This window comes from Oncorhynchus clarkii, chromosome 19, assembly GCF_045791955.1.
Source record: "Oncorhynchus clarkii lewisi isolate Uvic-CL-2024 chromosome 19, UVic_Ocla_1.0, whole genome shotgun sequence".
NCBI lineage: Eukaryota > Metazoa > Chordata > Actinopteri > Salmoniformes > Salmonidae > Oncorhynchus > Oncorhynchus clarkii.
This window is the reverse complement of record NC_092165.1, coordinates 48,127,952-48,150,574: the sequence shown is the minus strand read 5'-3', so window position 1 is coordinate 48,150,574 and position 22,623 is coordinate 48,127,952. Positions and strand designations below refer to the sequence as shown.

Genomic DNA, 22,623 nt, shown 5'->3' with positions numbered 1-22,623 from the left:
CACGTGCCATCTCCTCATTGGTTATACCCATGTGGGTGATTGAAAGACTAACTGTTTTGCCGGTAGTCGTGGTAATACAATGAAAGTTTAGATGCGATCACCATATAAGTTAAACGATGAAAAAGCCTGGAAGGAGGAGAGATGACTAGAAACAATTCGGTTGGCCGTTTTGTGTGTGGATTAACTGTCGGAGTAGAGGTCCTTGTGCATTTCAGGTAAAATAACAAAATGTTTATATCCCAGGACAAATTAGCTAGCAACAGCAAGTTAGCTAAATAGGACAAATTAACGTTAGCTAGCAAGTGCAAGCTAACTAGCTAAATTGCCATACATGTTTAATGCTTTTCGACCTGTCCCAAAATTAATGTCATTGGTTCAGAGTTTGTTTTGATATTTTGACCTGCGTGTCATGATCGCGTTTGGTGTGGGGGGAGGGCAAAATAAATGTATGCACGATAGCGCATGCGCGCAGCCGGTTTGGGTTCCGTGTAAGTGTATGTAAACTTCCGACTTCAACTGTATGTAATAAATGGATGTGATCCTTCCATTACCACTTGCGAACAGATTAATACAGGTGACAAGAGGGCAGCAACTGGGTGGGATATTTTCTTAGCTGGTCATTGCGTGTGTGTGTCTGCCTCTGTGTGATTATGGTTCTTCTGTAATAATCTTTGAAAACCTTTCAATTATTACATTTGTTTTGATCACAGTACTAATCACTACAATGGCTATAACGTGTCAACTTCGAAGACCCCAGTAGATGGAGACAAAGACCATACTAACCAAGGCCTCCCATATGATTTCCCAAGTCATGTCACTGTAATAAAGCACTTCAGTCTCCTTGCTGGACAGCACTGTACAGAACAAACACACATCGTTAGCTTTATATTGCCCATTTTATTTATTCTGCATCTTTGGCAACATAGTCAGCGTTCACATTTTAGTTACATATAAGAATCAATGGATTGCTAGACAGGGAGACTGCATCCATTCACTCCTTTCCCCCTTCCTCCTTTAAATTACAATCATCAAAGTGCTTATTAAAAGTGCATATTTACAGAGTGCTAAAACGGACAGAAAACATGAACATGTTTTAAATGGAAGACTGTGGTACTAAAGGCACTGGACACAGATCAGCAGCTTTAGATTGCACTGCTGAGAAAAAGTTTAGGAGTCAAGCAAAGGTTTGGTATGATAAGATCAGTTACTTTGTCAGTTACTGATGGGGTCCCAGTGTAGACATTTACAGCAACCTGCACCTGCACTCTTGACCAGAAGGGGGCTCTGTTGTGTCAACAAAGCCTAACTTTCTCTACATGGCTGTCAATGACCATATCAGCTAGTAGAGGAGTGACTCCCACTCCCCATCCTTCCACCAATGGCAGTGAACTGTACCTCCCGCCGAGGTTTCCCTCAAGCACAGTGTCCTGGGCGTTACATCTCAAAGTGACGATACATGCACTCCACATATCCCAGAACTCTTTGCCAGTCTGGTCCTCCGGCCCTCAGCATCTCCTCCATGGTCTGTAAAACACAGATGACTTCAATACTGCAGCGTTCACTGTTGAGTTTTTTCATACAACAAACTTGACAGTCTTTAAATAACACAAGTTCTGATTAACAGACTCACCAGTGATGTTGTGATTCCAACATTCTCTCCCGTCTTAAATGCCAGGCTGAGGTTCTCGCTCTATGGATAAAAGAAGCAGCACCATGTCTGAGGGGCAAATCACTGAGTGAGTGTGCAATGCATGCGTGTGTTACCTAGGACTGTTCCGGTGACCGTAGTATGCCGTAGTAATGCCGTAGTACCGGCATTCACAAGTCATGACTAGTCAAATTCCATGTGATCGTTTAGTCACAGCAACTAAGCTTCTCCATGAGAGCCCATGAGCTCATGTTGCGCCACATTTCTATAAGCTATGCAATTGCGTGAGGAAACAGAGTTGATGGCCTCTATTAAAAATGGTATCCCATCAGCTTTCTATAGGCTAAGCCTGCTATATTTATTTCTCAACTTTATTTGAATGCACATTGCTTTGCATTACAACAGGAGTAGTCTACCTAACTGGCATGAAAATTAACCACGGGAAAAGCATCCTCCATTCGCTATTCACAGTGGGGCCAAAAAGTATTTAGTCAGCCACCAATTGTGCAAGTTCTCCAACTTAAAAAGATGAGAGAGGCCTGTGATTTTCATCATAGGTACACTTCAACTATGACAGACAAAATTAGAAAGAAAAAAAATCCAGAAAATCACATTGTAGGATTTTTTATTAATTTATTTGCAAATTATGGTGGAAAATAAGTATTTGGTCACCTACAAACAAGCAAGATTTCTGGCTCTCACAGACCTGTAACTTCTTCTTTAAGAGGCTCCTCTGTCCTCCACTCGTTACCTGTATTAATGGCACCTGTTTGAACTTGTTATCAGTATAAAAGACACCTGTCCACAACCTCAAACAGTCACACTCCAAACTCCACTATGGCCTAGACCAAAGAGCTGTCAAAGGACACCAGAAACAAAATTGTAGACCTGCACCAGGCTGGGAAGACTGGTAAGCAGCTTGGTTTGAAGAAATCAACTGTGGGAGCAAATATTAGGAAATCGAAGACATACAAGACCACTGATAATCTCCCTCGATCTGGGGCTCCACGCAAGATCTCACCCCATGGGGTCAAAATGATCAAAAGAACGGTGAGAAAAAATCCCAGAACCACACGGGGGGGACCTAGTGAATGACCTGCAGAGAGCTGGGACCAAAGTAACAAAGCCTACCATCAGTAACGCACTACGCCGCCAGGGACTCAAATCCTGCAGTGCCAGACGTGTCCCCCTGCTTAAGCCAGTACATGTCCAGGCCCGTCTGAAGTTTGCTAGAGAGCATTTGGATGATACAGAAAAAGATTGGGAGAATGTCATATGGTCAGATGAAACCAAAATATAACTTTCTGGTAAAAACTCAACTCGTCGTGTTTGGAGGACAAAGAATGCTGAGTTGCATCCAAAGAACACCATACCTACTGTGAAGCATGGGGGTGGAAACATCATGCTTTGGGGCTGTTTTTCTGCAAAGGGACCAGGACGACTGATCCGTGTAAAGGAAAGAATGAATGGGGCCATGTATCGTGAGATTTTGAGTGAAAACCTCCTTCCATCAGCAAGGGCATTGAAGATGAAACGTGGCTGGGTCTTTCAGCATGACAATGATCCCAAACACACCGCCCGGGCAACGAAGGAGTGGCTTCATAAGAAGCATTTCAAGGTCCTGGAGAGGCCTAGCCAGTCTCCAGATCTCAACCCCATAGAAAATCTTTGGAGGGAGTTGAAAGTCCGTGTTGCCCAGCAACAGCCCCAAAACATCACTGCTCTAGAGGAGATCTGCACGGAGGAATGGGCCAAAATACCAGCAACAGTTTGTGAAAACCTTGTGAAGACTTACAGAAAACGTTTGACCTCTGTCATTGCCAACAAAGGGCATATAACAAAGTATTGAGATAAACTTTTGTTTTTGACCAAATACTTATTTTCCACCATAATTTGTAAATAAATTCATTACAAATCCTACAATGTGATTTTCTGGATTTTTTTCCCTCATTTTATCTGTCATAGTTGAAGTGTACCTATGATGAAAATTACAGGCCTCTCATCTTTTTAAGTGGGAGAACTTGCACAATTGGTGGCTAACTAAATACTTTTTTGCCCCACTGTAAGTGCATAAGGATGCCATGTATTTTTCCCCCTGCTCCTGTTCGACAGGTGCATGATAATGGTCCAGTCTATATGAAAACTAATTTAATTTCAAAACGAAAGAAAATATGAAATTGAGAATAGCGTGATGGTGACAATATTATCACTTCTGAATGATGCCCAGTGTGTGCAGACAAGAAACAGCTATTACCTTTTTGACTATATCAAATCATAGTTGCACGCATTGTGTAGCCTAGCTCATAGGCTTATATATTTAGATAAGGTTTGTATCACAACTAAAGTGGCCAAATAACTCCAAACGTGGTCTATAGGCCTAGGACCCCTGGAACGCGATCAGAGCACATAGCCTACGGAGCGCACAGCCTACGGAGCCTAGTGAAATGTGTTCTTATAAGCCCAGTCATTGAGCAATCGCGTGTGAAAGAGTTTTGACTGAACACTATTTAAAAGAGGATCCCAGCTTTCTCGTACTGCTATATTTATTGAAATGAAGCACATTAATCCCCTTTACAACAGGGGTAGCCTACCTGGCATACATAGAATGCAAAAGGGGGGAGTGCACTCAATATTTGGAAGATGCTCCTAATGTTTGGTATACTCAGTGTACACTAATATAAAAGTTGCACCCCCCCATTTTGCTCTCAGATCAGCCTTTGGGGAATGGACTCAACAAGATGTCGACAGCATTCCACAGGGATGCTGGCCCATTTTGACTCCAATGCTTCCCACAGTTGTCAAGTTGGCTGGATGTCCTTTGGGTGGTGGATCATTCTTGATAGACATGGAAAACTGTTGAGCGTGACAAACCCAGAAGCGTTGCAGTTCTTGACGCAAACCGGTGCATCATGCAGTCTCAGAATGTACTAAACATATAGCCTAACATTTGTATCACAACTAAAGTTACATAATTAACTCTAAATTAAGCATATAGAGGACCTGTTACCTTGTAAACGACTCAACACAAAATGTGCACACATCTGGAAATCGTTTGAGGATAATATACTTTTTAAATTTTTTATTCCCAGCTATGTTCAATTATATTCTTCATACTATAAAATAATGCCACGAAATTCTAAGCAAGTCTGCTATATGAACTAGTGTTGCCCACAGCCATATGACATAGCAAGATCAGAGACTAACATAAGGACAACTCAGAGGATGCTATTCTGTTCTTCTGAAATAGACTCCATTTTCTTCATATCATGTTTCTTTAGACCTGTCTAAAATTAATAATGGATTTATTGTGATGGTGTAGGCGACATTAAATGGATGTACATGTTCCAAAAGTCCGCATCAGTAGCTTGTAGGCTATGCGTGGAAGCCTGGAGATGCTAAACGTGTTTATGTTAATTACCGGTAAATTACCGTGAGACCGGCAGATTTGGATGAAAATCAACATTTGACAAAATGTCATAACCGCCACAGCTCTAGTATTACCCACCTTGTTGTCAGGGCTAAGGGTGCAGTAGGGGATGTGTGAAGGGAGGTAGGTGTGGTACACAGCACAGAAGGCCAGACCATCCGCCCAGCTACTGCTGAAGTTAGTGATGTCAATATTCTGTCAATAGAGAAAGTGAGCGGAGGCAGAGAAAGGGTAAAGACACCACCATAATGAGTGCTGAGTGATTACATCTGGACAACATTCTCTTTACATCAGAGTCCCAAAGCATTCTTTCTCCTGACCCTGTTCAACACACACACACTAGGGATGGGTGATGTCAACCTTTGTCATATCGTGATTATGTACCCATAAAACATTGTAATGAGCGATGCTTTCGCCCCTACTAAAATAAATAAATAATACAAATCTGGTAAAATGACTATTGGGCTGTAGCACGAAATCGAATCAAACTGGACAAATTATGTTGAAAGATAATGTTGTTGAAAGCCTGGGCAGAGGCCAAGTGCAGACAATGGCAAATATTTTCTATGATTCCTTTCTGGTGGAGGAGCAGAAAAAGTTTGTGTGTGTGTGTGTGTGTGTGCACGTGTGTATGCGTGTGCGCGTCTGTGGCGCGCACATGATGATGCAGTGACTGTGATGAGGAACAGCTGTCTTACAGTAGTGAGTTACAGGACTATATCAAGTGCTTGATAGAAGCAGTCCACAGTACTGGATAATTCTTGCTTTATTTGCATCATAATATAGACTTAGGCTATAGACTTTTCTTGTTCTTTTTGAACAACACCTTAAGACTAGAATATTTAGGAAATAAGCTACTGTTCTTAACTTACATTTTTCTTAAAGCTTTTATGATCAGCCTAGTAGGAGGATAGGTTATTGGTCATTTGGTTTACCGTCTCACGGAGGGATTTTCCCAGGCTGCACAAATCATTTCTGTCTTAATAAGCTTAAACTTGTCATTAGATTTTTGTATAGGCTATTGATATTGTTTGTTTTCTCTCATTATTAGTCCTCTGGTTACTAGTGCTGAGCGATTAACCAAAATGTTTTTAAAACAACTAATTGACTGACGTTGTTTCAATTACTTGGATTCCATTTCATACTTGTTTTCTTTCTGTGAGCTCAATGGCACATTTTGCTGCAGTTTCTCTACAGATAAATCAGATCTGCCCAAACTGTGCAATGGAGTAGGGAGTTGTAGTTTCCAACAGGGTAATGTTCTACACAGTTTAGCGTAGAAAACTTGATAATCAATTACAATGTCAGATCTGTGCGAACAAGAGGGGACACAGAGCGCAGTTTCTTTGTGAGGTATCTCTACCTGAAAATACATGAACTAAGGGATTGATAGTTGGTATACAGCAGTCATAAAAGTATGCCTTATTTACTTTGAAGAAGTAGCATAGCCGGCAGCTCTATAGATATGAGATGACTTGGAATGGAATTATTATTAAAAAAAAATATTTAACCTTTATTTAACTAGGCAAGTCTGTAAATAAGAATGTGTTCTTAACTATGACGGCCTACACCCGCCAAACCCGGACGATGCTGGGCCAATTGGGCCGGATAATGTCATCAAATAAAACAAATGTCAAATCCACAACAACTAAAATGTTTGATTAAAGTACTGTGAATAAATGGTTAATAAGTAAATCAGAAGTCATGGGCAGTCACAATATACATTGTTTTAGTCTTTGTTACAGCACTCAACCCACAAAATGCATAGTGCATTTAATGTAAAAAATATATATATTTAACACTCAGCAAAAAAAGAAACGTCCCTTTTACAGGACCCTGTCTTTCAAAGATAATTCATAAAAATCCAAATAACTTCACAGATCCTCATTGTAAAGGGTTTAATCACTGTTTCCCATGCTTGTTCAATGAACCATAAACAATTAATGAACATGCACCTGTGGAACGGTCGTTAAGATACTAACAGCTTACAGACGGTAGGCAATTAAGGTCACAGTTATGAAAACTTAGGACACTAAATGAGGCCTTTCTACTGACTCTGAAAAACACCAAAAGAAAGATGCCCAGGGTCCCTGCTCATCTGCGTGAATGTGCCTTAGGCATGCTGCAAGAAGGCATGAGGACTGCAGATGTGGCCAGGGCAATAAATTGCAATGCCCATACTGTGAGACGCCTAAGACACCTACAGGGAGACAGGATGGACAGCTGATCGTCCTCACAGTGGCAGACCACGTGTAACAACACCTGCACAGGATCGGTACATCCGAACATCACACCTGCAGGACAGGTACAGGATGGCAACAACAACTGCCTGAGTTACACCAGGAACTTACAATCCCTCCATCAGTGCTCAGACTTCAACAATAGGCTGAGAGAGGCTGGACTGAGGGCTTGTAGGCCTGTTGTAAAGGCATGTCCTCACCAGACATCACTGGCAACAACGTCGCCTACGGCCACAAACCCACCTTCGCTGGACCAGACAGGACTGGAAAAAAGTGCTCTTCACTGATGAGTCGGTGATGGTCGGATTCGCGTTTAACGTCGAAGGAATGAGCGTTACACCGAGGCCTGTACTCTGGAGCGGGATCGATTTGGAGGTGGATGGTCCGTCATGGTCTGGGGCGATGTGTCACAGTATCATCGGACTGAGCTTGTTGTCATTGCAGGCAATCTCAATGCTGTGCGTTACAGGGAAGACATCCTCCTCCCTCATGTGGAACCCTTTCTGCAGGCTCATCCTGACAGGACCCTCCAGCATGACAATGCCACCGGCCATACTGCTCGTTCTGTGCATGATTTCCTGCAAGACAGGAATGTCAGTGTTCTGCCATGGCCAGCGAAGAGCCCGGATCTCAATCCCATTGAGCACATCTGGAACCTGTTGGATCGGAGGGTGAGGACTAGAGCCATTACCCCCCTAGAAATTTCCGGGAACTTGCAGGTGCCTTGGTGGAAGAGTGGGGTAACATCTCACAGCAAGAACTGGCAAATCTGGTGCAGTCCATGAGGAGGCGATGCACTGCAGTACTTAATGCAGCTGGTGGCCACACCAGATACTGACTGTTACTTTTGACCCCACTTTTGTTAAGGGACAAATTATTCCATTTCTGTTAGTCACATGTCTGTGGAACTTGTTCAGTTTTAGTCTCAGTTGTTGAATCTAGTTATGTTCATACAAATATTTACACATGTTAAGTTTGCTGAAAATAAATGCAGTTGACAGTGAGAGGACGTTTCTTTTTTTGCGGAGTTTATATACAAAAAAATAATAATACTGATACAATTTCAAGAAAAATAAAATCGCTGAAACCCGAAATCGTGATAATTGTCTTATAATCGAACCGAAACCAAACCTCAAAAGGCACTAATCGCTCAGCACTACTAGATACATTAAGTTTTTAAACTGTTCAAATAACTTTGAGATGGAACGCGGTTTCATTCTTTGTTTGATCGGGAGAAAGCCATGCATAAAAAGATGAAGCGTAGCCTTCTGTCATATTCATTGCCTATATTCCTTTCTCTCTCCATTCGACAGGTAAGTCATTTTTTTAAACAGCTTGACATAAGATAGTTAAGGAATGTCTGTTATTAAAAAAAAAGTATAGGTTTAGGCTACTATAGCCTGATGCCCATGCATCTGACAGAGAGAGAAACTATATTTTCTGACTGGACATTTTGTGCTGCTTTTGGGGAATTATCCGCTCTGTCTGGCCTTCAGTCCTCTCGTAGCTCCTATAGAACATATGTATAGAAATGAACTATAGCAAATAGGAAACAACAAATTACTCGGAATGTCACGTGTGAATCCCTGCGAGACTACGGTTTGGGTCACATCACGATGTCATAACCAATCTTCGTCTTTCGACGACGCTATGATAATAAATGGCCCAACCGTAACACACGCATACGTTACAGTACCTTGTAGCCCTGAGTGCGGCTCTGACACCAGCGCAGAAGAGAGTTCCTCTTGGAGCCTCCATGGCGGCGTAGCAGTAGATTAAAGCCATCCTGAGACCTGGTCTTAGAGGTCGTGTTTGGGGGCAGCTCTGCCAGGGCAGAGTTGTACTGGTTCAATGCCTCCTCCCGTTTCCCTGGAACACACATATGTCAATAGAAAGGGATTTAGCTCATTTCCGTTACTAGACATAAGAGCAACATGGAATGGTGAGCGTACTGACACATGGGTGATTGTGGAACACACACAGAAACACACCTGTGTGAGTGCTGAACCAGCTGTCTTGCCATTCTAGCCCTTTTCTTCCTCTGGTTTGACTTTGGTTCTGAAAGGACACACCATACAGTATATATATTGCTACGCAATAACATAGCATACATTCCTTTCAAATTCTAGTAGATCAGAAAACACACTGACTAACGCAATGATGCCACCGGTTGGAATAGTAATATCGTTAAATATTTCCAGAGGTATGACACACAGACAAGCAGTTAGACCCCAACTTTTAAGTGGTCTCACCTTGTTTGTAGATCCAGCTATTGTGGCAGTATTGGACTGGGATGTTCCATTCATTACAGCAGGGGAGTCTGAAGATGCGGGTAGTCTGGAAAGGCTTCTGTGAAATCAAGAAATGTGCTTTGCTTTTATTAGATGAACTGAACTCACACAGCCACACTGAACAGAGAAGATTTGTTGTTCAACTTATCAGGGGTCAGACATGAGAGCAAATTATTCTCAGTTCATGTTTAAAAAATATATCAAAACCGAAAATAATTATTATTTTTGAATAATCTAACTGAAAGCGTAGTAGTGGATCAGTTTTAACATGGTTTTTACAAATCCATGTCCTCAAGTGCCCTGCCTGTTAATCTCTGTTCCGTTACAGCAGTCCAAAAATCGGTCTGGATTGCTTTTTGTTAGAATAGACAGATATATAAATCATGGACATTAACCTTCATTACAAGCAGGAGGCTGAGCATAAGTTAATGTATAGTTGAAATCATACAAACAGGAAGACATCATGGTACTCACTTTGCCCTCTCCTGTGTGACTATCCTCTGTGTCTCCCTCATGCTACACCCTTCCTCTCCACTCCTCTCCTCATTGGTCACGTTCCTCAAGTACCTGTTGGCCACGCCCTTAATGTCCGTTCGAGCCTCTTTCACACTTATATTCTTATTCCCTTCTTCCTGACTCATCTTCTCCATCTTGTCATCTCCTCTTCCTCGGCCAAACCTGCTGATCCCCCTCTCCCTTCCCCGGTGTGTCCCCTCCTGGGTCTCCAGTGTGCTGGTCTCCCCAGTAGCCCTCTCCATGCCCTGGGTCTTGGCTTGAGCCTGTCCTGGTCCCTGGTTCTGGGTGAGGTGGACCAGTTTCTGCCTGCTCTCCCTCAGATCTCCTCTCAGGCTGACCAGCTGCCCATCAGTCTCTTTCTGTCTCTGCTGGGCAGCCTCCAGCTCCCGCTCTGTATCCATCTGAGCCGCTCTGAGCGTGTTCAGCTCCTCCTCGGCCTCGGCCCTCAGTCGGTCGGCCACTGCTACCGCCACCTGCAGGTCAGACTGGAACTGGTTCCACTCCACTCGCTCCGTCTGCAGGAAGGAAGACACTAACAGTTAGCTACTATGAAGAACAATCCAACGGTTGAATCATGTGTGTTAGTGCTGGGCTGGAACAAACATATGTATAGTCTGCAGCTCAAGGCCTGGAGTTAACTAATTCGGGTCTTAAAGTTTATTTCTATATTCACACCCAGAGTGAAAGTCTTTCATCTTTGATTTCATATGACATCATTTCCATATTAATTTGTCTGCCAGCATCACATTATACACAGCACTGGGCCTCTAGAGACTATGAGCTATTTAGTGATCAAATAACCATTTGGCATTCATAATCTGACTCAAATATTGGACAGAATGAGAGGCAAGCTTTTGCAAGTTTAGAGGAGTGGCACTAGGGAATCAAATGAGCCACATCGGGACCCTGTGCCAAGGGGTTGTGACATGGTGGCGTCGACAGACATGGAAGCTCTGCTTCTAGCTTCTAAGCAACTTTGCTACACCGCAATAAGATCTGCTAAATGTGTATGTACCAATAACATTGTATTTTGATTTAAATAGCCCTGGCCCCATTCAGGTGCTCAGATCACATCCACTAACCTGGAATGTAGTGTTAACAGCTCTTACTCCCAAGGGTTTTTGATGCACTGAGATTATTGTATATGTTTCCTTGGAAATGTATCAAATTCAAACAGGGAAAGGAAATCAGAGCATTATTGCTAAATTTCAAAGGAAACAGCAGGTTAGCGGTTTTCATTATGAATCTTGTTCTGGAGGCAGTTCTGCAGAGTGGTCACTAGCTGGCACAACCACAAAGTCATACCATCTGATTTTAAACCTAACCCTAACTTTAACCACAATGCTAACCCTAACTTTACCCACAATGCTAACCCTAACCATAATTTAAGATCAAAAAGCCCATTTAAGTTCTCATGAAAATGTACAATATAGACAATGTTGATTTTGCATCTGGCCAATCTAGCGAGGATCACTTAATTCTGCCTCCAGGACAAGACTCATTCCAATAAACGTCAAATAAGAATTTGTTCTTAACTGACTTGCCTAGTTAAATAAAGGTAAAATAAAATAAAAAATAACATTTTATTGGTCGCGTACACATATTTAGCATATGTTATCGCGGGTGTATTGAAATGCTTATAGTTGGCTAGAAGCTAGGAACAGGGTGACTGTGTCTATCGGTGCCATCTTGAATTACCCCCGCATCAAGCTATTACCTCATGAGAAGGGTGATACCAAGATCCCAACACCAAGTCCTCAAATCAAAACCAGACGGTGCATCTCAATATTGTAAAATGGGCTCCTCCCCTAACCTCATCTGCAATGATAGAACTGCACCAAGCTAAAGTACCAACAAACATCAACCATGTTTTCTTCACATCTCCTGTGTCCAAATTGAGTTATTGACATACTGTAGCCTTATTCTCTACCTATATAGTACTCAAAACACCCAACAACTAATTTAGTTAAATAATACAATGTAAAAATTGCTGAAACCATTCCAATGAGGACTTGGACATGCAAAGCCAATTATCTCAGAATCATCTTTTTGCAGATAGAATCTTCTAGTCCCAAGCTCTCATATTGAGAAAAGCTTTTGAGAGCAGACATCCCTATAATGATGGAAATAGAGGACTAACAAGCTCTAAAGCAGTCAGGTAACATACAGATGACTCGGTTCGTGAACATTGCAATGTGACCCGCAGAGTAACGTGGGAGTGTGGAGGAGTTGGGTCGTTTGGTAATTAAATGAAGAATGGATAGAGACGTAGAGGAGGAGAAGAGACAGAAACTGGAGCCAACTCATTTCCTCATCTGACCAGCGACTCAAGACCACAGCTGGGGCCAATTATGCAGTCACTGGAGACACACACACACAGAACATATTCTCTTCCACCCACTCTCGATAACACACACCTTCCTTCTTTGTCTTTTCCCTTCGAACACAGCCATAAAGTGAAGTTCACCCCTCTCTCGAACAAACTTTACAGCATGTAAAACCACACAAACACTGAACAACCCGTTCCCACATTCTTTGATTCAAATCCACAAACACGCAGCCTCACACAGAGTTTAAACTGCCTTGTTATGGCAGCAGAGACAAACCACTTTTTATTAGTACACATGATGCAACTCATAACGCCAGATGGGAGAAAAAGGACAACGTGGGAAACCATTAGTCTAAACCCCCACATTCTTTAGTAGCCTATGTTCTGAATCCTGTCTGTACAGCTAACTAACTGTCAGTGTCCAAACAGGGTATGTCTTAGAAGGGAAACAGGATGGGACACTCCTTAACTCAAAGATAACACTGTTGATTTTCCCTCAGACACACACACACACACTCTCTCTCTATATATACATCCCTGAGGTACTGACATAGTGACCCACCACAGGCACAGATGCTGACTCTCATACACTGATTCATGAACAGTCTCTCTGGGAGTGTTGAGCTAATTCCAGATGTGTGTTTCTCGGTTGGTGTGCGTGCGTTTGTGCGTGTGAGAGATAGAGAGAGAAAGAACCATCCATCTGTCCCCACGCCTCAGTTTACGTCCACACCCAGACTCCTAAACGCGTACTTGGGGAAACATCCTCACTCAACCGTGGCTCTGCAGCTTTCCACATTCACTAGAGTGTGTTGAACAACCAGTTCCCATACACTCTGATACTCATTAAGAGACTGGTTCAGTCCCTCTACTTACAAGGCCTGTGGATACACTCACCTAGAGAAAAGACATACTTCTTATACCTCTCCCATATACACACACACACACACACACACACACAGTATCTATTTTCTCCCCAGCCTCCACCATTTTTTACACATTGCAAATTTGACACACAACCTTCATTTGGCATGTAAACATGTTCAACCCCAGCCTCTTGAGTTTCTGGAGCCAAAACCAAATAGCTCATTCCAGGAAATCTGCAGCACTGTCCACCTGGAAATGATCCCAGAGCAGACCTGAGAGCTATTAAATCCTTGGGATCAGCCCACCCACCAACCAACCACACGGACAGGCACAATGAATGGGGGGAGACAGGGAGGCTAGCATGGGGGGGATAAGAGACAAAAGCAACAGTTGTGAAGTAATTGTTGTAGTTTCTGTGCTGAAGGAGGGAGGGTTGGTGAGAGAGGAGCGGTGAACCCTCAGATGTCCAGAGAGAGAGGCACAGGAGAGAGAGAGTGAGGTACATTTACAGTTTAGTCATTTAGTAGACGCTCTTATCCAGAGTGACTTAAAAGGAGAAATTGAGGTTAAGTGCCTTTGCTCGGTTACTGGACCAATGCTCCTAACCGCTAAGCTACCTGCTGCACAGAGAGAGAGAGAGGCACAGAGAGAAAGAGAGAGAGAGACAAGCACAGAGAGAGAGAGAGGCACAGAGCGAGAGACACAGAGAGAGATGTATGACCATATTAGAGAGACATATTTCCCTCAGATTACACAGATCCACAATTAGACAACAAACCCGATTTTGATAAACTCATATCTACTGGGTGGAATACCACAGTGTGCCATCACAGCAGAAAGATTGTGACCTGTTGCCACAAAAAAAGGTCAACCCATATTTATGCTTATTTATTTTCCCTTTTGTACATCGTTACAACACTGTATATATACATAATATGACATTTGTAATGTATTTATTCTTTTGGAACTTCTGAGAGTAATTTTTATTGCTCATTTTTATTGTTTATTTCACTTTTGTATATCATCTACTTCACTTGCTTTGGCAATGTTAACATATGTTTCCCATGCCAATAAAGCCCTTAAATTTAATTTGAATTGAGAGAGAGGTACAGGGAAAGAGAGAGAGGTGGAAAGAGAGAGAGAGAGGGGTAGAGAGATGCACAGGGAGAGAGAGCGAGGCCCAGGGAAAGAGAGCGGTAGAGAGTAGAGGTCGACCGATTAATCGGCATGGCCGATTAATTAGGGCTGATTTCAAGTTTTCATAACAATCAGTAATCGTCATTTTTGGAAGCCGATTATGGCCGATTACATTGCACTCCACAAGACCACATGTTACTCGAGTGCAGCAAGGAGCCAAGGTAAGTTGCTCGCTAGCATTAAACTTATCTTATAAAAAAAACAATCAATCTTAACATAATCACTAGTTAACTACACATAGTTGATGATATTACTAGGTTAACTGTTAATTTATCATCGAATCACAGCCTACTTCGCCAAACGGGTGATGATTTTACAAAGGCACATTTGTACGAATGTACCTTACCATAAACAAAATCAATACAGATAAGTTTTTTTTTATATATTTTTTTAAACCTGCATATTTAGTGTTAGCAGGCAATATTAACTAGGGAAATTGTGTCAATTCTCTTGCGTTCATTGCATGCAGAGTCAGGATATATGCAACAGTTTGGGCAGCCTGGCTCGTTGCGAACTAATTTGTCAGAATTTTACATAATTATGACATAACATTGAAGTTTGTGCAATGTAACAGCAATATTTAGATTTAGGGTTGCCACCCATTCGATAAAATATGGAACGGTCCGTATTTCACTGAAAGAATAAACGTTTTGTTTCGAAATTACAGTTTCCGGATTTGACCATATTAATGACTTAAGGCTCGTACTTCTGTGTTTATTATATTAGAATTAAGCCTATGATTTGATATAGCAGTCTGAGCGGTGGTAGGCAGCAGCAGGTTCATTCAAACTTTACTGCGTTTGCCAGCAGCTCTCAGCAATGCTTGATCACAGTGCTGTTTATGACTTCAACCTTATCAACTCCTGAGATTAGGCTGGCAATACTAAAGTGCCTATTAGAATATCCAATAGTCAAAGGTATATGAAATACAAATGGTATAGAGAGAAATAGTCAACGCGTAATAATTCCTATAATAACTGCAACCAAATCATTTCTTTCCTGGGAATATTGAACCTCCAGCTTTCATATGTTCTGAGCAAGGAACTTAAACGTTAGCTTTTTTACATGGCACATATTGCACTTTTACTTTCTTCTCCAACACTGTTTTTGCATTATTTAAACCAAATTGAGCACGTTTCATTATATTTGAGACTAAAAATATTTTATTTCTGTATTATATGAAGTTAAAATAAAAGTGTTCATTGGTCCTTCAGTATTGTTGTAATTGTCATATATATAAGCAGATACCGATAAATCGGTCGATTTTTATATATATATAGACCGATTTATCGGTATCGGCTTTATTTGGTCCTCCACTAATCGGTATCGGCGTTGAAAAATCATAATCGGTTGACCACTAGTGGAGAGGTAGAGAAAGCGAGGTATAGAGAGAGAGGCAGAGAGAAGCACAGGGAGAGAGAGCGAGGCCCAGGGAAAGAGAGGAAGAGAGAGGTGGAGAGACAGAGGTAGAGAGAAGCACAGAGAGAGAGAGCGAGGCCCAGGGAAAGGGTAAACACTGCAGCCCGACACCCACATCTCAGCCAATACTCTCAATACTCTCTCCCCATTCTCTCTCTAGCGCACACACACACACCAACAATAGTCAGTCAGTCTCTCCATTCTCTCCCTCTAACACAGTCTGACTTTTTCCCTAACGCCACCAAACAAAACAAGTTTTGTCTCCGACAGCTGAATGCAGCCCCCCTCCTCCACACATCTCTGTCGCTCTCTGAAAGTACATTAAAGCTTTTATCACTTACATTTCACAACTGAGTCAACAGTGTTAGAAACACTGAATTTAATATTTAGGGGTAGAGGTTCTCTCACTAGAGCCCGTCTCTCTTGGCTTTCCCCAGCTCAGTCTGTCTTGGGCCCCTACAGATATGTTGAAGAGTTCAGGAAAGGAAAGGAAATAATAGAAAGGGATGGAAGGAAGTAGAAAAAGAGAGGATGGTAGGAAAAGAGAGAGGGATGGAGGGAGTAGGGCTTGTATTCCATCTTCACAATCTGTAGCAGATTAGGGGAAGCTGTGAGCCCCTGGAAAGAATAATAATTATGGTGGGTCAAGGTTTGGAATGGGCTTTTGACAGGAAATTAACAGAAAAAAATGGAATCTGAATTGGAATCTCTTGGGAGCCTCTGGATTGTCTGAGCAACGCTCAAAGAATTTAAACTTCCATCTTCCTTACCATGTCTTTCTACACACCATCTAGCCCTTTCAACACAGGAACCTGTGCGTTGGGCAGGGGAGGGGGCAAAATGATATCAGAGCATTTCCTCCTGGGCCTCTCAGGATGGGTCTAGGACAGGATGAGGCCTATTAGCAGGACCACATCTCCCAGAGGCCCTTGCTCTGATCCATTTCTGGGTGGAGATGACAGGGTCTTTTGTTGTTATCTCCTGAACTCAGATGTTACAAGCGGTGAAACCCAGCCCTGACCTCTGCCTCAGGGTGGTGTAATTTCCTGTTTACATTTCTAAACATATCCACACCCCCATTCTCGTCGACAGGGCTACAGCGGAGCAGGTTGAGAGCTTCAAGTTCCTTGGTGTCCACATCACCAACAAACTAACATGGTCCAAGCACACCAAGACAGTTATTCCCCCTCAAGATTTAACATGGGTACTCAGATCCTCAAAAGGTTCTACAGCTGCACCATCGAGAGCACTGGTTGCATCACTGCCTGGTATGGCAACTTATCAGCCACAAGGCACTACAGAGGGCACAACGAATGGCCCAGTACATCTCTGGGGCCAAGCTTCCTGCCATCCAGGACCTCTATATCAGGCGGTGTCAGAGGAAGGCCCTAAAAATTGTCAAAGACTCCAGCCCCCCTTTTACACCGCTGCTACTCTCTGTTGTTATCATCTATGCATAGTCACTTTAATAACTCAACCTACATGTACATTATACCTCAACTAACCACACATCGACTCTGTACCGATACCCTCCTGTATATAGTCGCGCTATTGTTATTTTACTGCTGCTCTTTAATTACTTGTTACTTTTATTCCTATCCATATTTTTTTTAACTGCATTGTTGGTTAAGGGCTCATAAGTAAGCATGTGACTAATACAATTTTATTTGATTAAAACTGAAGGTAAAACACACCTGGGCTTCAGTACTTAGATTAATAGGAATATAGGAATATATTCTGTCATGTTCTACTGTCTAAATGTGTAGCCATGATGAGCCTCACTCCAGATCTGTTTGTGCTTTAGCCAACTGTCCTCTACAGTGTTCCTTTGTTATTATGCCAAATGTGCTGCATGGCATGACAACAATAGTCAGAAGACTTGGCTAAAGCCTAATCAGATCTGGAACTAGACTGAAGCTGAAGGGTTACATTATGTAAAATCAGTTTCCTGATTTGGAAACAGGACATCTTCTGTCCTAAGGTAAGTTTAGTGTTTATTGGGATGTCTTGTTGGTATTTCTCACCTGCATGGTCTCCCGCAGACTCTGGACCTCAGCGGTCAACTCCTGGCGCTCCACTAGCAGATGCTTCAACACATCTGACAGAGGGAGGGGTGGGAGAAAAAGGAGAAAGAGAGTAAGCGCGAGAGAGGGAGGATGACAGAAAGATGCATTTGGTAGTAGTTATTCATATAATTCAGAGGTATGACATCATGCATTTCATAATGAGGGATTATTTTAGGCATTGCTATAAAGAGGGAGTGGTAATGTTTATGTACATGATGTGCTGCTCTTACCTGCGCTGTTTAGTGTTGCATACTGACTGGGACTGAGACCCAGTGCTGTCCTACACTCCTCCACCAGCCTCTCAATCTCACCCTGGTTGTCTGCAGACCCATGGTGCTCCAGCGTGGTCAGGCTCAGCCCACTGTCCTTCTCGCTCTGCCCCGAGGGGTTGACCAGGCTAATCGGGCTGGCCGAGGACAGGGAGCTACCCAGGAATGAAGGAGTCTTGGTGGGGCTCATCGATGAGCTCTTCCCCTGGGGTACAGGGAACCTGGGACTAGACCTGGTGGGGCCTCCATTACACCCCATCACAACCAACCCTTCAGGCACTGCTGCATTACTTCCTGTCCTTCCTTGCAGGGAGATAAACCCAGGACCAATCACAGAGTAGCCTGGGCTGACGGACAGGAGTCTCTTCCCACTTAGGGCTGGGGCTAGGGCTGTAACTGGTGCTGTGACTGGTGCTGGAGTTGGGGCTCGGGCTGTGACTGGTGCTAGGGCTGTGACTGGTGCTGGGGATAGGGCTGTGACTGGTGCTGGGGATAGGGCTGTGACTGGTATTGGGGATAGGGCTGTGACTGGTGCTGGGGATAGGGCTGTGACTGGTGCTGGGGATAGGGCTGTGACTGGTGCTGGGGATAGGGCTGTGACTGGTGCTGGGGATAGGGCTGTGACTGGTGCTGGGGATAGGGCTGTGACTGGTGCTGGGGATAGGGCTGTGACTGGTGCTAGGGATAGGGCTGTGACTGGTGCTAGGGATAGGGCTGTGACTGGTGCTGGGGATAGGGCTGTGACTGGTGCTGGGGATAGGGCTGTGACTGGTGCTGGGGCTGCTGGCTGGCCTGGTGTAGAGGGTGTGATCGGAGTGAGAGCAGGCAGGGTGGAGGTCACTGGAGAAGTAGGAGGGGTTTGGAACAAATCCAAGCTGGGCCCTGGAGAGAATAAGAGCAACGACGCACGAGTGTGAGGGTGAGTGAGGGACACGTACAGATGGTCAGAGAGACAGGCAGACTGACAAAGAGAGTGTGAGAGATTGAGTACAGTGGTCACTGGTTGGGCATGCAGAGCTGCTAGGATGACTAAACCAGACCATTAACCCCGTACAATACCCAGGCTGTCATTCAGGATGAATGGGCAATTGCTCATCTGGAGACACATTCCTCTGCTCTGTGCTGCTGATCTACTCCACCACTGACCCCATCCTCCTCTGTCCTTTGCTTGAACTGACCTTCTCTAGGTTTAATTGATATTACCACTGATAGAGTTCAACTAAACAAGTTATTGAAAGTGATGCATCATGATCAGGTAAATATCAATCCACATCAAATACAGAGTGACGGGCCATAACTCCCCACTTCCACCGCTGCCTTTTATGCACCTATTCCAAGCCATAGTGTGCTAGTGTGAGTGTGACTGCCAACATTAGGCTTGCCATGATTAAGCCGTTGCCCTTGTGCAGAGCTGGGGAATTCTGCCGATTCATCACAGCTGGAGCAGCAGAGCCTGACGAATCACAAGAGGATGCGAGGAGAATGAGCCCAGCCAAGCCAAGATTCCTACCCTCTGGCTTACACACACACACTTTGTTGTTCCCCAATCTCCTGTCTCTTCCCCTCTTCTTGTCTCATTCCTTCTCTCTATTCATGTCAGTCTCTGTCCATCCCCCCTCCCGTCTCCTTTCGGTCTTTCCACCATCGACTAAAAGCTTAAATATAAATGCGAGTCTCAAGGTATGTTGTCTTTGTTCTCTGTAAGAAAAGTCAATAAAATACTTCTTCAGCACAGCAAGGGGGGTTGGCGGGTTAATTAAGTGAGGTGTGTGTGTATTGTAGGGGGGCAGAGGGTACCTGTGGGTCCATGGCCGTCCTTGCTGGAGAAGGTACCCATGATGCAGTGAGAAAGTGGGCAACACACCAGTGGCTCTCAGTCAGGACAGAGCAGAGGCTGCAGAGGAGACCTGCACACAACAATCAGTAGGATTAATCTCCAATATGACACTGCACAATTATGTCATGTTCCACAAGGGAAATTATGCGCCAATGAAATCGGTCATCACTTCTCTAATCATACACATAGCACTCAGTGGCGTAACACATTTGAGGGGCCCCGCAAGGTCTGGGGGGAAAATAAACTTCCAGCAGTTCTACACATTTGGCCATGGGGCAGAAAGGAACATGTGCAGTTACATAGCTAATATCATGCCATTCTACACATTTTGGCATGAGAGAAAACATAGCAGTTTATTTTTTGGTGGGGGCTGCAGGGTGTGTGGTAAGCCAGTGATAGTGCTTTTCTAATCACTTGATATGATTAGAGAAGTGCTATGGAAATGGGCTACTTTGTTTCACATGTAAACCAATCACTTGAACCGGACCCTCTAGTCTAGCATATTGAATGCCCAGTAAGACAGATAGATCGTGCATCCAGACTAAACATTACACTCCCTAGAATCTACGCCATGTTCATTTGAATGTTCATTTGAATTTGGTGTAGTACCTGTGGTGTAAATCAAAGCCAACAACAAAATAAACTACATTTTAGTGAGAGGGATATACCAGGAGACAGAATAGAACCCCACAACTTCTTATCATTAGCACAGAAAACAAACGATATCATATCCAATGCAAATTTGCATACATTTTAATTACAGAAGACACTAGACATAAGTCTATTTACATTAGTAGTAGTGATAACAATAAAAATACGTGCTGGTATCCTGTGTTAGGTTGTCTAATCGTGAGTGCATAACATCAGTCCAAAGGAGAGTGCCAATCCACGAGGCACTGGCAGTACTCAAACCAAATTTGTAGCCGACTAATGATGGAAATCACTCAAACCTCAATGGCTTTGGGCGTTTGCATTGTTCTCACATTTTAAATGAACACGAAGGACTTTAATCAAGATTTTAAATTGGATTGATAAACCGAAGGAAGTTTCATGCATGTAGTCCTAGACTTACAGAACCGCACCTTAACCTAATTAATGTAGCCTCGGAGGGCAACTCAAGTCGTCCCATAAAAATATTTATTCAGAAACATACCTATTTATTCAAGGAATAACAAAAGCAAACATTGTTGTTCTACAAACACAAAACCAGTTTCAAAAGAAGTTGGCTGATATGTTCTTTCTTTCCAAACAGTGACGCATGCATCAAACGTTTTACTCTGCGAAAAAAGTAACTATACACAACCTTTAAAGTAGAATAATTTCTTTTTTTTATCGATTTATTTTCCTCCTCGTGGAAATATAGTCCGTGTGTTGTCCTTTCTTCCCTCTGTAGCCTACCGCGCATTGGATCCGTCTTTGTCAGTGCGGTGGGGTTGAGCACAACGAAAGAGTCGGGACGAAGTAGCCAAGTGCACCAACTCCACTTGTTCTCGGTGGAGTAGACATATAAACTCCTGTTTCTCTCATGAAAACACCCAATATGTCATGTGATTATTTTCTAACAGAACTGAATGCATCTTTATCAACTTTATACAGGCCTAACTTTCTCTAACTTTGATCCATTCTTCTCTGATATCCTTTAAATTCGGACCTTGACCACTAGGGAGCATAGTTGGGCTGTCCTACCAGCGTTTGCAACCTACCAGATGGAATTATAGCCAAAGACAGTACAGTATGAAGATAGCTAGTAAATGTCATGCGCAGACACACGTCATCGGGTCTAATGGTCGTCACGCTCCGAACTGCGCATGTACAAGATGTAAAATCAAAGGCACTCCTTCAATATAAAGTCCGTTTTTCACTTTCACGAGGCTGGAGTAATTGACATGTTCAACTACTTAATACGTTGGCTTGAATCGAGGTTGTGCCTTTAGATTTCGAGAAAATTAAGAACGAAGGAAAAAACCCAAAACCCCGTCCTGGTCTGCTTCTCAAGCGTTCCCGGAAAACTTGCGATGTTGCGCCTCTGGGAATTGAAACTCTGTGTTATAGCCTTTTGAGTTGTCAGCTCTTTTTGATCTAGTGGTATCTTATACATTTTTTCAGGTGTATAATCATATAAAATTAAACATTTTGGTGAATCCTGTTGTAGGGGTAGGCCTGCGCCTGTAAGGTTGGCCCAGCAGTAGGCTTGGAGGCTTGAAAGCATTGGAATGAAGGCAGCGGTAGCCTGGGCCTACATCATTGGTTTATTTTGCAAAAAATATGGAAAGTTCCAGGTCTCTATGGGAATTAGGCTATTTACAGTGCCTGACAAAATGAAAATGACAAAATGATACAAACTTGAAAAAAGCAAACTTGGTTTAGACTAAGCCAACATGGCTTAGGCCCTAAAAAGAGTTAGTCTCGTATGAATCATCCTGGTCTCACGAAACAGAACCTAAGCTCGCGAGATCAGGATGGTTTGTACAAAGCTAAAAAGGAGTGCCATGTTGTTTATTATAAAGTGTTTCTCAT

General features: G+C 43.1%; 1 protein-coding gene across 2 annotated transcripts; it reads right to left on the bottom strand.

Annotated features, from left to right (window-relative positions):
* Positions 1-877: 877 nt before the first annotated feature.
* Positions 878-21,835, bottom strand: LOC139375329 (cytospin-A-like). Of its 2 annotated transcripts, XM_071117009.1 has the most exons (11): positions 21,410-21,835; positions 20,067-20,176; positions 18,231-19,151; positions 17,959-18,032; positions 10,081-10,637; positions 9,568-9,664; positions 9,307-9,373; positions 9,012-9,184; positions 5,154-5,270; positions 1,631-1,690; positions 878-1,524 (listed from the first exon to the last, which is right to left on the bottom strand). In XM_071117009.1, the coding sequence occupies exons 2-11, from the start codon at positions 20,104-20,106 to the stop codon at positions 1,435-1,437; spliced, it is 2,196 nt and encodes a 731-aa protein (XP_070973110.1). In that variant the 5' UTR covers positions 20,107-20,176; positions 21,410-21,835; the 3' UTR covers positions 878-1,434. The 2 variants fall into 2 exon arrangements, with proteins under 2 accessions (XP_070973110.1, XP_070973109.1); XM_071117008.1 differs by lacking the exons at positions 878-1,524; positions 1,631-1,690 and having other exon boundaries at positions 4,882-5,270; positions 21,410-21,753.
* Between the last annotated feature and the right edge of the window lie 788 nt (positions 21,836-22,623).

What these genes read in the sequence shown, in the direction of transcription:
- LOC139375329 (XM_071117008.1), bottom strand. Translation starts at nt 20,106, where the DNA reads ATGGGTACCTTCTCCAGCAAGGACGGCCATGGACCCACAG. An exon ending in GGACGGCCATGGACCCACAG is followed by an intron (nt 19,152 to 20,066) that starts GTACCCTCTGCC and finishes TATTCTCTCCAG; the next exon opens with GGCCCAGCTTGGATTTGTTC. An exon ending in GTCTGCGGGAGACCATGCAG is followed by an intron (nt 10,638 to 17,958) that starts GTGAGAAATACC and finishes TCCTTCCTGCAG; the next exon opens with ACGGAGCGAGTGGAGTGGAA.